Source organism: Callionymus lyra, chromosome 6 (assembly GCF_982586985.1).
Source record: "Callionymus lyra chromosome 6, fCalLyr1.hap1.1, whole genome shotgun sequence".
Lineage (NCBI taxonomy): Eukaryota > Metazoa > Chordata > Actinopteri > Syngnathiformes > Callionymidae > Callionymus > Callionymus lyra.
In genome coordinates, this window is record NC_141823.1 from 26106952 (window position 1) to 26119683 (window position 12732).

The 12732-nt window shown below is 37.8% G+C and overlaps 1 protein-coding gene across 11 annotated transcripts in view; it reads right to left on the reverse strand.

Annotated features, from left to right (window-relative positions):
- The window catches only part of myo9aa (myosin IXAa), a 72336-nt gene that overhangs the window by 26902 nt on the left and 32702 nt on the right, over positions 1-12732 (reverse strand). For 9 of the 11 annotated variants that reach the window (XM_087794491.1, XM_087794489.1, XM_087794488.1 and 6 more), the window contains exons 3-6: positions 5358-5452; positions 5214-5276; positions 2892-2991; positions 1483-1536 (exon numbers count right to left, since the gene is read on the reverse strand). In XM_087794491.1, the coding sequence (XP_087650617.1) occupies positions 1483-1536; positions 2892-2991; positions 5214-5276; positions 5358-5452 (312 nt within the window). The remainder of the gene's footprint in view (positions 1-1482; positions 1537-2891; positions 2992-5213; positions 5277-5357; positions 5453-12732) is intronic. The other 2 variants (XM_087794492.1, XM_087794490.1) reach the window with 1 other exon arrangement.

The following is a 12732-nucleotide window of genomic DNA, read 5'->3' on the forward strand; positions in this document are numbered from 1 at the left end:
CCTAATGGGCTCGTTGGACTCCGGCTGCCATAATTATCACATACCAGGACCACAGAAACACTTGAGACATGACACAGTTACATTGCAGTGAATCACTGTGTTTAAGTTACTTCAACTTCCCTTGTTAGGACCAGGACATGGATGGGAGTCTTACAGCAATATTTGAAATACATGTCGTACATTTCTAGTTGTGTTGTGTATGTTTCCATATGTGCATTATTCATGCCTCGTGACATTAAAGGCTTCATGTTGGAATGTACAAAATCAGTGACCACTTCTCCAACCTGCCCCCGAGACATCCTGCTATGATTCTAAGGCCAGAATGGAGACGTTGTCTCTCCTCTCCTCAGATATGCCTGAGGGAACTCTAAATGCAGCACTGGTAACTCCTGACAAGCAGCGACACATCATCTGACTGCCCAACAGCCCTACAGAGGCTACTCACCACATCTTGTCCACTCGTGTCCTTCATCATGAGAGCGATAGTTACAAACATAAGACGGAAAAAAAAACTTCTTTTCAAATTAAGTTTCAACATTTTTAGGTTTAAAATAATCCAACAGCAAAACATTTTAAGTTTAGGATTTAAAGGATTCATAAAAATATATTATTTTTAATGACATTTGTTTTTAATAAGAAAAAGAAAACAGTGGACCCGAGAATTCTATTCCCCCTCAACTTGATATAGTCCCTTTCAAGCAGGGGTGTCAAACTGGTCCAGAAAAGGGCCGAGACGGTGCAGGTTTTCGTTCCAACCAGACAAGCAAACGTGAGTTAACGAATCAGGAGTCGGCTTGAACAAGCAACACTTTACTGACAATTAATTGATTACTGTCTTCAGACGCCTGATTGGTTCAACTATATCTGCTTGACTGGTTGGATACAAAACCTGCAGCGTATCGGCCCTTTTCTGGACCAGTTTGACACATGTGCTTTAGAGTGTCCTTGGTCTGCCCCTGGGACTTCTTCGAGCTACACTTGCCCACAAGGGGCCCAAGCTTGTTGTGGATACGTTTGAAATGATAATAAATAATATGAAACTTAAAATTGTTGTTTTTTAGATATTGAGTGTTTTTTTTTGGATGATGAAATGGATGGTTGTTAATACTCTACATAATGAACAATTGTTTATTTGAACATGAGCTCTTTGATTATGCTTAAAACTAGTGTTTTTGCTCATTTTAACAGCGAGTACACTCACTTCTGGGCCAAACACTACTGTGTAGCATAAGCGGAAAAGTCTGTCAATAGCTCAGAGAGATGCCAATAAAAAAATAGCCAGCTTCAGTGGCCAGGATATGAGGAGACATACCAGCATAACAGGGAAAACAAACAAACTCTAAAATGAACATCAACTCAACCAGGAAATAGCCGCGGAAAAGCGGCAAAATGAGCGGAATGAAAGACAGACATGGAGGCTGCAGGGAAAGAACGAGGCTGAGGTGCAACACAGACAAATATGGAGCAGAGACTCATACTGACCGGCTCGCTCTCATAGTAACTGTCCCAGTACAGTCGGGGTGTTGTTGAGGTCATCTGGAAATGTTAAAGGCAGAGCGAAAAGGAGGCGGGGTTAAGGTTAGACTGCAGCATTCCGATGACAACACATACTTGATTCACTACGATGTGGCATTAACAGAAGCACATGCTACGAACACAAGAGCAATGATGATCATATCAGGACGAACACAAGAACAAGATCTGAACATTCAAAAGGATGACATAAGAAGGTCGTGTGCTGAGGAGGAAGAGGGTTATGAATAAGTTAATACCATGAAAATAGAAATTGGATGTTTGGGAACCAACTGTGCTTCTTCTGCTTTGTTCATTCCATCTTTTGATGGAATTATTGTGGATGATGATGACGATGTTCACTTTCAATTGAGATTTCATAGCTAGAATCATATTTTTGCATCGTATGATAAACCAAATAACAGTGTCTGAATGTGTAGATCTTAAATTTTTGGCTACCATAATAAATATGTTTACGCTTTTGTGGCACCCTGCCTGAATTATAGAAAATTTGTCATGTTTTTCTGTGGAATATTCAATTAATTACAACTGATCTGCTTCATAATTTCTTTTCAAAATACTGATCTTTTGGGGGAGAAACTCTATTTTAATATAATTATAATAAAAATAATAAAGTAGATCTGAGACACTAACGTGCTTAAAAGTACCTCAAAGTGATGTGTTCGTGAAATGAGAGTAAAAAAGAGTTTTTAAGGGATGTATGCAGACTCGGTGTGATTGCGAGAATGTGTGAATGAGTTTATATATGCATGTGTGTTTGTGTGTTTGTGAGTGCAGCTCAGTGGTGAGCAGGAATGAAAGGAATTCCCTGCTCCTTTCAGTGTGGGCGGTAAAGTTTTGGAGGAGGGGACTTTTGGCCACTGGTTGTCATGGCGTGGCTGTCAAAGCTCGGAGGCAAAGGAGCGACAGATTTAACACAACATACACATAGTATGTGCGCTGTGTTGGAAATCTGTGTGGCAATATTAGTCACATGGTTTTTGTGGAACCCGTTTTACCTCTGAGCAGAATCGCTCAGTAGAGTCAAGAGAGACGTGTGCGACGTTCTTCTGTCGGATTCATTTCAGAAGGTGAAGTAGATGTTTCTACTGTGGTGTGAGGAGAGAGTGAGAGAAATGCTACGTGAGAGGTGCTGAAGGCCACCAACGGTGGAATGCATTTCCTTCGTGCGGGGGATTTCCTGCTGGTCGAAATCGAAGCACAAGCTAACTGTACTCCACTTCCTGAGCTATTAAAAATGCCACAAAGCACATAAAAAAAACACAAAAGCTTGACGTGAGACTATTTCTTAGAAACAACCACACAGAAGTTGAGCCGAACGACAAACACATGCTGCTCCCAGTTAACAAATATCCAACCTGACTGAGGTAATGGTATTCTTCAGGCTTCTTCAGGTGAAAGGCCGTCCTCTCTTCTTCACTTGCTCCTGCCAGCAGGTAGTAGAACACATGGTAGTTTCTGGAGGAGAACAAAACAGATTATAGTCATCTGAGAACCACATCGAATGGATCCTCTTATTGTTACAGAACTAAAGCAGTGTCAGCACATTTCATTTCAGTAGCGGTAGTTGGAGCTGCGATGCCAAAATAACCAAAAAGTCCTTCTCGAGATATCTTTAAGCTTCTGCCCTGCGTATCTCCCAGTTGCATCGCAACCATAACTCTCAGTCCGACTAACTGAACACAAGGTCTAATGGGTACCTCATAAAGCTAATGCTAGGTCTGATGCCTTCAGTTTCCCTCCAAACTTCTATGTACTGGAAATTTTTAAGATTTGACAACACAAACGATTAAAGAGGAGATGTCCTGGAACCACAATAATCTATTTTTTCAACTGCTAATGTCAACTGTCAAAAAGGGCTTTGACTTATGCTCTTGCTGCACATACTTACCTAATTTGTAATATTCTAGTGTATTATTGCATTGCAAAACGTCAAAATAACTTTTTAGAACACACGAAACGTTGTTGAGGAACAAAAATAAAGAGAGAGCTTTTGCTTGGGGGGGTCAGCTACTAGATGAAGAGGTATATCATCAGCCACAATAGAATAATATATATAAGACACAACCCTAAATAAACATTTTGAAAGACAGCCTATTTATTTCAAAGCCTTGTCCTCATCAACCCACTACTGTTTAAAGATAAATGTCATCGGTAACCAGCATCATTTCAAGTGAAATGATCAGAAGACCAATGTTTAGAGGCCACATGAGAGGACAACCAGATGGGATCAGGTCAATAACAGAAATCTGCTTTTCCATAAAATACATTACTTTCATATCGTTTTGATTTGGAATAGACAGTTATACGCGACACCTGCAAACACGAAGACAGAATTGACCCATAAATCTCATAAAATCTTAACTACTTATTTTTGTTTAGTTTGTAAATTTTGTAACATGTAAACGTACGTAATATTCAAAAGGGTTTTAAGAGTGAAAAACAACACATGGGCATGACTCTTTGTTGTATTTGAACGTTTGATTTTCTCTGCATCGAGTTCCTAGTTGAGTGAATTGTACTTTGGTGTTGTTTGGAGCAGCCCTTCTCTGACTCTATCGCAGCTGAAAAAAAAGTGAGGTTCAGGTTTCTCTAGTTCAGAGAAAAAAAACATTTCATGGTCATGGAGTCAGCAATTCATCTCAATAAGAGGTGGCTAACAGAGGGGGCCCACTGTGAGCCTCCTGTGGTGAGGTTAACCCTCAATATACCACTCAGCCTGTGCAACGCATTAGCGTCATCTTCGCCTCAACCTCAATTTGCTTTATGGCTTTAACACTTGTTTGGACTTAAATCTCCAGATTTGGAAGTATTATCTTTCATGTATGCAAATCTTTTAGCTCGTATTCTAAGAGGAAAATCTTCCATTTAATTCTTTTTCAAGCAAAATCAATTTGTACCATCAAGCTTAGCGCACACTTATCTCTTCAGATCAAGGGACATTCTATGGAAATCATAAATGAATATAACCAAAAAATTCATCATCTTATAGGCACGTCAATATACACTTGAATGCTTGCCATGATCTTTCTTTAAACGTGACCAATCAAGATATTTCAATATATAACACACTTAAATTGTATAGATATACTGTATAGATATGTATATTTATTCATCTTAGATGTGATTTAAACAACAAGATATTTTTCATTAAGATTCACCGTTATTGAAAGCTTTAATCGTCACCAATAACGTGGCTTTAAGTTGTTGTTTTATAATATTCATTTCCATCTAGACTTAAATGTGTAATTTCTTAATAAAGCCCAATTTAATTGTTTACTTTTAGACATAACTGTTTAATTATGTAAAAAAAAGAAGTGTTTGTTCAAGAATATTTAAATCTTTTTCCTTCCAATTTAGTGTACATTAAATTACAATAGCGTAACAGATGACATTTATCATCAATCGACCCTTTTGTTAAAACGACAAACCAAAAAAATATTTTTCTGTATTTACTATATTATTTAAGTTGGATATTTACCAACTCCCTTGAGAAATTATTGATTTTATTTGAAAATATATTTATATATATGCCAAAGCATCATAACATGTGTATTTTAATTAAAGAAAACATTCAACTTTGATCAAGACCATTAACCCGCAGCTTGTTGACAATGGCCATCAACCTTTTTGACTCAGTGTTGCTAGAGCATCAGAGAGTAAGATAATGGAAAACTTGCCTCTCATTGTGTTCCTGATAGACGAGCCTCGACTTCTCCAAAAGATACTTCTCCACATATGCACTGGAAGAAAAGAGCACATGAGGATATTTCATAAACTTCAGATATGGAGCCAACACTTGTGCAAGAATTATAGATTCTTACCCCCTCACAGTCCCACTCTCCTGGTAGTTCACCTGGATGAACTTTCCAAAGCGGCTAGAGTTGTTATTATGGGCTGTCTTGGCATTCCCAAAAGCCTGCAAGAAGAGTAACACTTTGAGGATCAAGCCGAAAATAAAAACAATAAAACATTTTACAGAAGTCGGTGGTAACTCGATCCACAACTACGTAGACGAGTGGGTTTGTGGGTCGAACTTCAACGTAGATTTGCATTGTGGTTGAAGGTGCAACGCCGAGTATGGCTTTGCTTTTCTAAAATACGCTCATCAATGTCAGTCAGAGACATTAATAACACACATTTTTTAAAGTCGGAGACAGACCAGATTTTGGGAGAATGAATAAGGACGTGCTGCAAAGATGGAAAAAAAATCCTCTGATCCCGGGTGAGTAATAGAATCCATGTGGCTCAGTGGAACATGTGTAGTGGTCATGCTTTACACTCCAGTATTTCCCCAACAGTTTCGATTGGATTTGTACTGGTGCCTTCAGTGGAAGGAGTTCCAAACTTGGTATAAAAATGTAACTTTAATCAAAGTATCAGTCCAGCAATCTGCAGGAAAAAAATGCGACCAATGGAACAAACTGAGCTAACAAGGAAATAAATCAGTCAAGCAGCTTCAATGTTTGAGCAACTCCAGTTAAACCCTTTTTTAAGAAAACAACTGAGAGAGGGGAAATAATCAAACTCAAAAGCAGGAATCAATGTATTAGCATGTCAATGCAGGCAAACTCTGCTATGGGCGAAAGAAAACTGGCAATACACGTTTCTGATGTAATTATTCAGTTAAAGTAACACAGAGAAAAAAGCAAGTATGTGTCCCAATGTCTTGTTTAAAATTCAAAAGCAAACACATGTTTTGTTTGAGGGTGGGTTGCTGCTTATTTGAAAACCAAAATTGAAATCCAAACAGTAAACAATTTTGTTTTGTGGAATTGAAACCAACCTTTGCTTGTTATTGTTTTACCAGAAGTCATCAGTAAGTCAATTTGCGGGGATTTAATTGGTCCCAGAAATTTTGTACTAGACAGAGCCAGAGAAAAAAGGTTTTAAAGTTACCAGCATTGGAACAATGTCATGCCTCCATGTTATACTAGAGAAATGTGAAAGAAACACCCAATACATCATGTCTGTCAGGCTGCTTTACAAGAGGAACTATGACTGAACATCCATTTCATCCAATGTAACAATAGCAAACTTGAGATTCCAACCAATATTGCACAATGATAACAAGAAAGATGCATCATGTTTCATTTTAATCATGGTCAGCATTGTGAGGGAGTCCATCCAGCTCTATAGTTTGACTTGTCCACTACAGTATAACACCAAGACTGAACTGAAATAAACATTTTTGGTTGACAGCAGAAACTGAAAATGACGTAGCCAATGCCAAAATCAGTAATAATTAATAATTTAGATTATAAGTAGAATTGTATTTATGACTATAACTGTGTGCTTACCAATATAAAGGCCTTACATTAATATTCATGGATCAAACAATACATCCATTTTAAGATGTAAAACATTTATATTGCACCAGCATTAATCGTAGTAATGTTGAGTTGATGACTTTATTAAGCTGGTTAAGGGGGACGAAAAAAGAGTTAATAGTCTACAATAGCACTATTGTGAAGTGAATGTTGCATGGACCTTGGGATCTGTGATACTAAATAGAAGAACTGAACTCAATTTACTTAAAAAGAATCTTGTCATTGAACATGATTAAACATCATGTAAAGGTAAACAATTTTTGATCGTTTATTAGACATTAAAAACACATTTGTCCAGACTAAAACGTTGTAAGCAACATTATTGTTTATACATACATTGTTTTTTATATATATTTAATAATCCATGCTTCAACCTCTAGAAGAAAGATTGGGATGTCACAAGTTGATGGTTCAGGATTCCAATCTTCCACCTGCTCGGTGTAGAAATGACTGGACTGTTTAAATCAAAGTCAAATCCTTCGGCAAGGCATGGCACAGTAACCATCCCAGTAAAAAAAAGAAAAAAGAATGAGAGTGAATTTAATGGGAAGTAAAAAAAGAGCAATAAATGTTAACTATGAGTTTAAATCACCTCCTTCCTTTATTTTATAGACTGATGCTTGATAATAGATTGCAAAAAGACAAAGTGAGGTCATTGTTCAAACAGGCCAAGAGTTAAATAGACACCAGGGTTGATCATGTTTGCATAGACATGATTCGCACCACTTCAGTGCGTCAACATCGTTGTTCTTGGCTCCGGACCAAAGTGAACAAAAAGGCCAAGAAATGGCAGACTTGAGGTGATGCCAGTTACACTCCATCTGAAACCTTGTCCAGAGACATTTATAGGCCACTCACCAACCAGAGACGGTCTGTATTTTTACATCTGGTCAGGATGCCTCGTCTAATGTTCCAGCTCACAAACACCAGAAGGCTCGTGTTCAGAGTGACCCACGGCCACGGCAGTGTGCGGACAGGATGTAAACATGGAAGAAACTACCCTCCCACAACATGGTTTTGTCCAAGTGTGTGGTCACTTGGATTTCTCTTGAGGGCCATTTCCTGACGAGCCCCTTTCCTCAGAGCGCTGCCGGTCACTGTGGACCGTGGTCGCTGCGGTTGTGTAATCGCGAGGTAACCTGCAGTTTTGGTCTAGAGCTGGACAAGTGCGGAGCGGGAAGCGGGTTCTGGCTGGAGCAGGTTCCCTTCAAACACACCAATTAAATGTTTCTCACGCCGGACTTGACTGTTAAATTGCCAAGTGTGAATCAATTAAATGTTTACAGATCTCCTTCAAGAGTTCAAAAGAGACAACAGTGGAAGGTGAAAAAAACAAATATAACTTTTCTTTTTTTTTCTTCAGACGGTTAAATACACCTTTTCAAACGATCATTTTGTATGTATGCAAAATGTATGAAAAAGAGTGTTGTGTTTGAGCACTTTACGACCCTTATTTGAGCCACAAAATATCAACGTCAAGACGTGTTCACGTCACTTCTAGACCACCATCACTGTTCTCATGGGAGCCGATTTGATGGTCCAGTGAAACTAGAACTCCACGTACAGATGCAAAATGTATTGATAATATTATAAAAAAAAATTGAATAAAACAACACAGAAATAGGTGATCGAGTATTTGGAGAAGATGAGCAGATTAAAAAACTACTGGATGAATGTAGTTTAAGGCGCAGGGCCTCCACATTCAGTAGCTAAACTGACCTTTTGGCATTTATTTCTACAAAAATGTATCACCTTTTGCATCCAAGAGCACCTGGCTGACAGCTTTGAAACATTTTCACATGTCAATGGTCTTTTATTTATTTATAAACACAAATTGACAAAACATTTCCACATAAGTCTTCCAAAATTCAGTCATTCTGATTAAAAAAGTTAAATGCAATGAAATACAAAGGTAAAAATGAAACCATATTATGATTTAGGAATAGTAATAATTTAGTAATAGTAAGTAATATTAATAGTAATACAATAGTCTGATTAAACAGCTCAAGCAGAAATGGATTCAAATCAAAAAGTGGGAAACAATTCTAAAAAGTAAGACCATATATTTGCTAATCTTGACTATTTATCTTGCCAGGTTGGAAACATCACATTTCTCCGTCTTGTTTTATTAATTTAATTTAAAGAGATCTTGTGATTTCTATCTTACATCTAACAACCATGTGTGCCACGATGAACAAATACAACATTTTAATAACCAAGATGACTCGGCACAGACAACATGGCTTAATCTTGTTTACATGAACAAGAGCGAGACGATCAAGACGGAATATCTCATGAGAAAACCTTATTTGTAAGCAGGAATGCTGAAATTAACCATTTGGCTAAACCACGAGGGATCCAGAGTTTATAAAAAAGGAAGCGAACATCAGTCGAAGAGATGGAGATGTAAGCCGGAGCTAATATAATAAAAACCACCTCGGATCAGGCAACAGTTTGATTCACAACAACTTCCATGAAGCAGCTGCAGCTCTCAGAAACTAGTGGAGGCATTCCAACAATAATGAAGTCGCACAGGGACGTTTAAAAAAAGCTCATTAACAAATGTACTTGCATGATGAGAATGTTACCTTGAAGACTGTATTGTTATCCAATAATACCCCAAATGATGATTAAAAAAACAAAACAAATTACATTTCTATGATGGATGAAGACGTTTCACTTTGAATTATCCAATTAAACAGAACCATTTCTTCCCATCATACACAGATTTGTTTTTTATTTATCATTAGAAGGTAGACATGAAGCTCTGTCGGTGTAAAATTACTCTGAAGTGAAAGGGAAATATGAGCAAGCTTTTCTTTTTATGACTCATCTCACCACAAATTAGTTGCAAAAACACACCATAATGTGGTCTCTTACGTGAGTCAGCGCTACAGCCGCCCACTCATAACTTATCTACAGTAAAGATGCACTTAGCTTCCTCCGACAGGATCTAATGTTTCCTTCATTGTGTTAACATCGATCGCACTCCCCTGCTGGCTCTCAGGAAAATGAATAATAAGAATAAATGTACACAAACTACTTTCCTGTCTTTTCTCTTATTGATCTTCGGTGCCCAGCCTTGACTGCACTTAGTTTTTTATGCAATGACATTAACAAAAACAATCAATAGCTTTGACTTTTATTCCAACCAAGATTCATGAGTTCAATTCAATATTTTTGTACCCACTTCAGAAACAAGACGGTGTGAAGATAATAGAAGTCTTTTGACTTGAACTTCTACAGTTCACACTTTTCACTCAATAGTTTTGAATGAATTTGAAATTTTGAATATTGTGTTCAAAATATCGGATTATATCAATATAGACCAGACCTGGGCAAAGTGCGGCCTCGGGGGGCCACATGCGGCCCTATGACTGGATTTATGCGGCTCTTGTAATGTCAAAGTATGATCATGTATAAATGGTTCTATCGATTAACAAATGTATTTTGTATTCATTTTAAATTTACATTTTCACATAACACTTATTTACTTTTCCCTCCTTTTTGTGTGTAATTTTTTGAGTATATATTAATCCCTAAAAATATATTTTTAAAGTTAGTTCAATAAATCTTTTGAAAAAAACTCATATATACAAAAATACAATTGCAGTTTATTTAGCTTAATAACTGTCACGACCATATGACGAATTTCCTTCTTTTTTTTGTAGGGATTTGTTCATCTTTCTTTTTGCTTGACGGCCCCTAACAATATTCACAGAATTTAATGTGGCCCTTGAAGACTGATAATTGCCCACTCCAAACCAAAATGTTCAATACATTTTAAAGGCCGGCTCCAGGCACCTGTGATTTGTCCAATATGAGGTATAACAAGCAGACTTCTACCTCCAAACAAAAGAATAAAGTCATTTACTTAAACCTCATCACTGATCTTGGGGGAAGTTGACAGAGGCAGCACTTGACTTTTGGGAACTTCCTGCAGCGGAGGACCGCCCTCTCCTGTGAAGTACAGCTGCCTCACCGGATTTATTTCAAACATTGTCAAGATGCCTTTTACGCAATGTCATTTCTCACACTGGCAAACAGTGCCGACTCTGTTCCTCTCGTCCCCGGCCTCATTATTCCTACCCCCTCTGCCATGTGACAATTTTCAAAGAAAAGAGGAAACACTGAGCCTTCAAGTGAACTTTTGACATGAGGTTACATAATACTGCCTACCTAATGTCAAAAGCACTATCTGCCAAAAGCACTTCGGCGAGCGCAGGAGAACAAACGACTTAAAAGGGAGAGAAGCAGGTAATTTCTGAGCATTTAATCAGGACATTCTTCGTAAAACAAAAGCGTAGTGTCTCACCGAGGTAATGCGATGGGAAAAAACTCAGAGCAGAAGGAAACAGAAAAATGTTTATTTACTTAAAACATGATCTTACCGACTCAAAAAATCGTATGTTTGCATGAGTGGATGAATGAACAATGAGGTCATTTGTCACAAATGAATTGAGGATGACAAACGGTCAATAAACAAGCTTGAAAAAAGGGGTATTTCTTAAATTTAAGCTTGTTTGCTTTGGAGCCCGTCATTGGAAGCAACGTTTCAAAGCAGTGACAGAATGAAGTGAGGTGTGATGAGAGAGAAAGAATCTCGATCGTCAGCAACATGTTTTCTTCATCTTTGGGTGTTTCTTGTCATAAAAACACAATTGCAGGACCTGATGTTTCCATGAAGCAGCACCATTCCTTCCAGTCGGCCCACAGTCTGAGTGACTCACTCCACCAACGTTTAGAACAAGACTGGATTGTTCTGTCCACTTTGCCCACCACAATGAACCGCAACAGCATTCTATGTGGAATCTAGACACATATTTAGATATGAAAACAGAGGCAGGAGGCTTCGTTCGGTCAATACTTCTCCCTTTCAGAAACATTTAATGACAGCTTTGCTCTAATTCTTTGTTTTACCAATAGCATATGAAGGATTATTTACGCAGTTGGAGACAAATCTCTCCATAATTGAAAACATTTGCCATCAAAATCTATGTTTATTATTCCAAGAAAGCGTTGATTACCAAATCAGTTTGTTGGAACGAATGCTACAGAAAATGCCCTGCATTGACCTCTTCATGTGAAAATCAAAGATTTTCTGTCAGATAATCTATTAGTCTTCAATTTCATTGATCCCTCAAATGACCCACAAAGCACCCTGCACATATTAAAAAAAGATGGTTTGATCGATAGGACTTGATTGAAAAAAGTATCAGCAGAGTTTATTTTGAATATTAAGGAACAACAAAGGAAGATCAAGAGAAATGAAAACACGGTGTTGAACAAAACGCAATAGTTTTTGACATTTTGAAATGTTTTGACACCATGGAAAAACACTTTTGTTTCACTTTGATCCAGTGTCCATCATGTGAATGAAGCAAGTCACACCTTAAAAAAAGCAAAGATAGAAGGAACACCTTCATAAAAATTTAGGCTCGTCATTAATATTTATTTATTTATTTATTTTTAATTTACACGCTGCCTGACCTGGTACTATTTCCGTCACCTAAAACTGTAAAAAAAAAAAAGAGGGATACGAGTTCCTATCAGATATGTGATGGTGCATTTGAATCACTGCAGCACTGCGGACATGGGTGTGGTCGAGGCATCTGCAGTCCGGGCTGTGCCCCACATTGAACAAAGCCAGACGACTATGACTCAGACCGATGCTAATAGATTTAAATGCTCGGCAACAATTTCATTTTTCTCAGAATTCAAGAACCAGATATAGTTTTGACGGACAGAAGAAACTATTATCGTCACTTAATTAGCAACGCAGGAGACTGGCTAATGGATTTATTGGCTATATGGATATAGAACATTATAAAGGACACGTGAGGAATAGTCACTCATCCTAAGTGTAAAA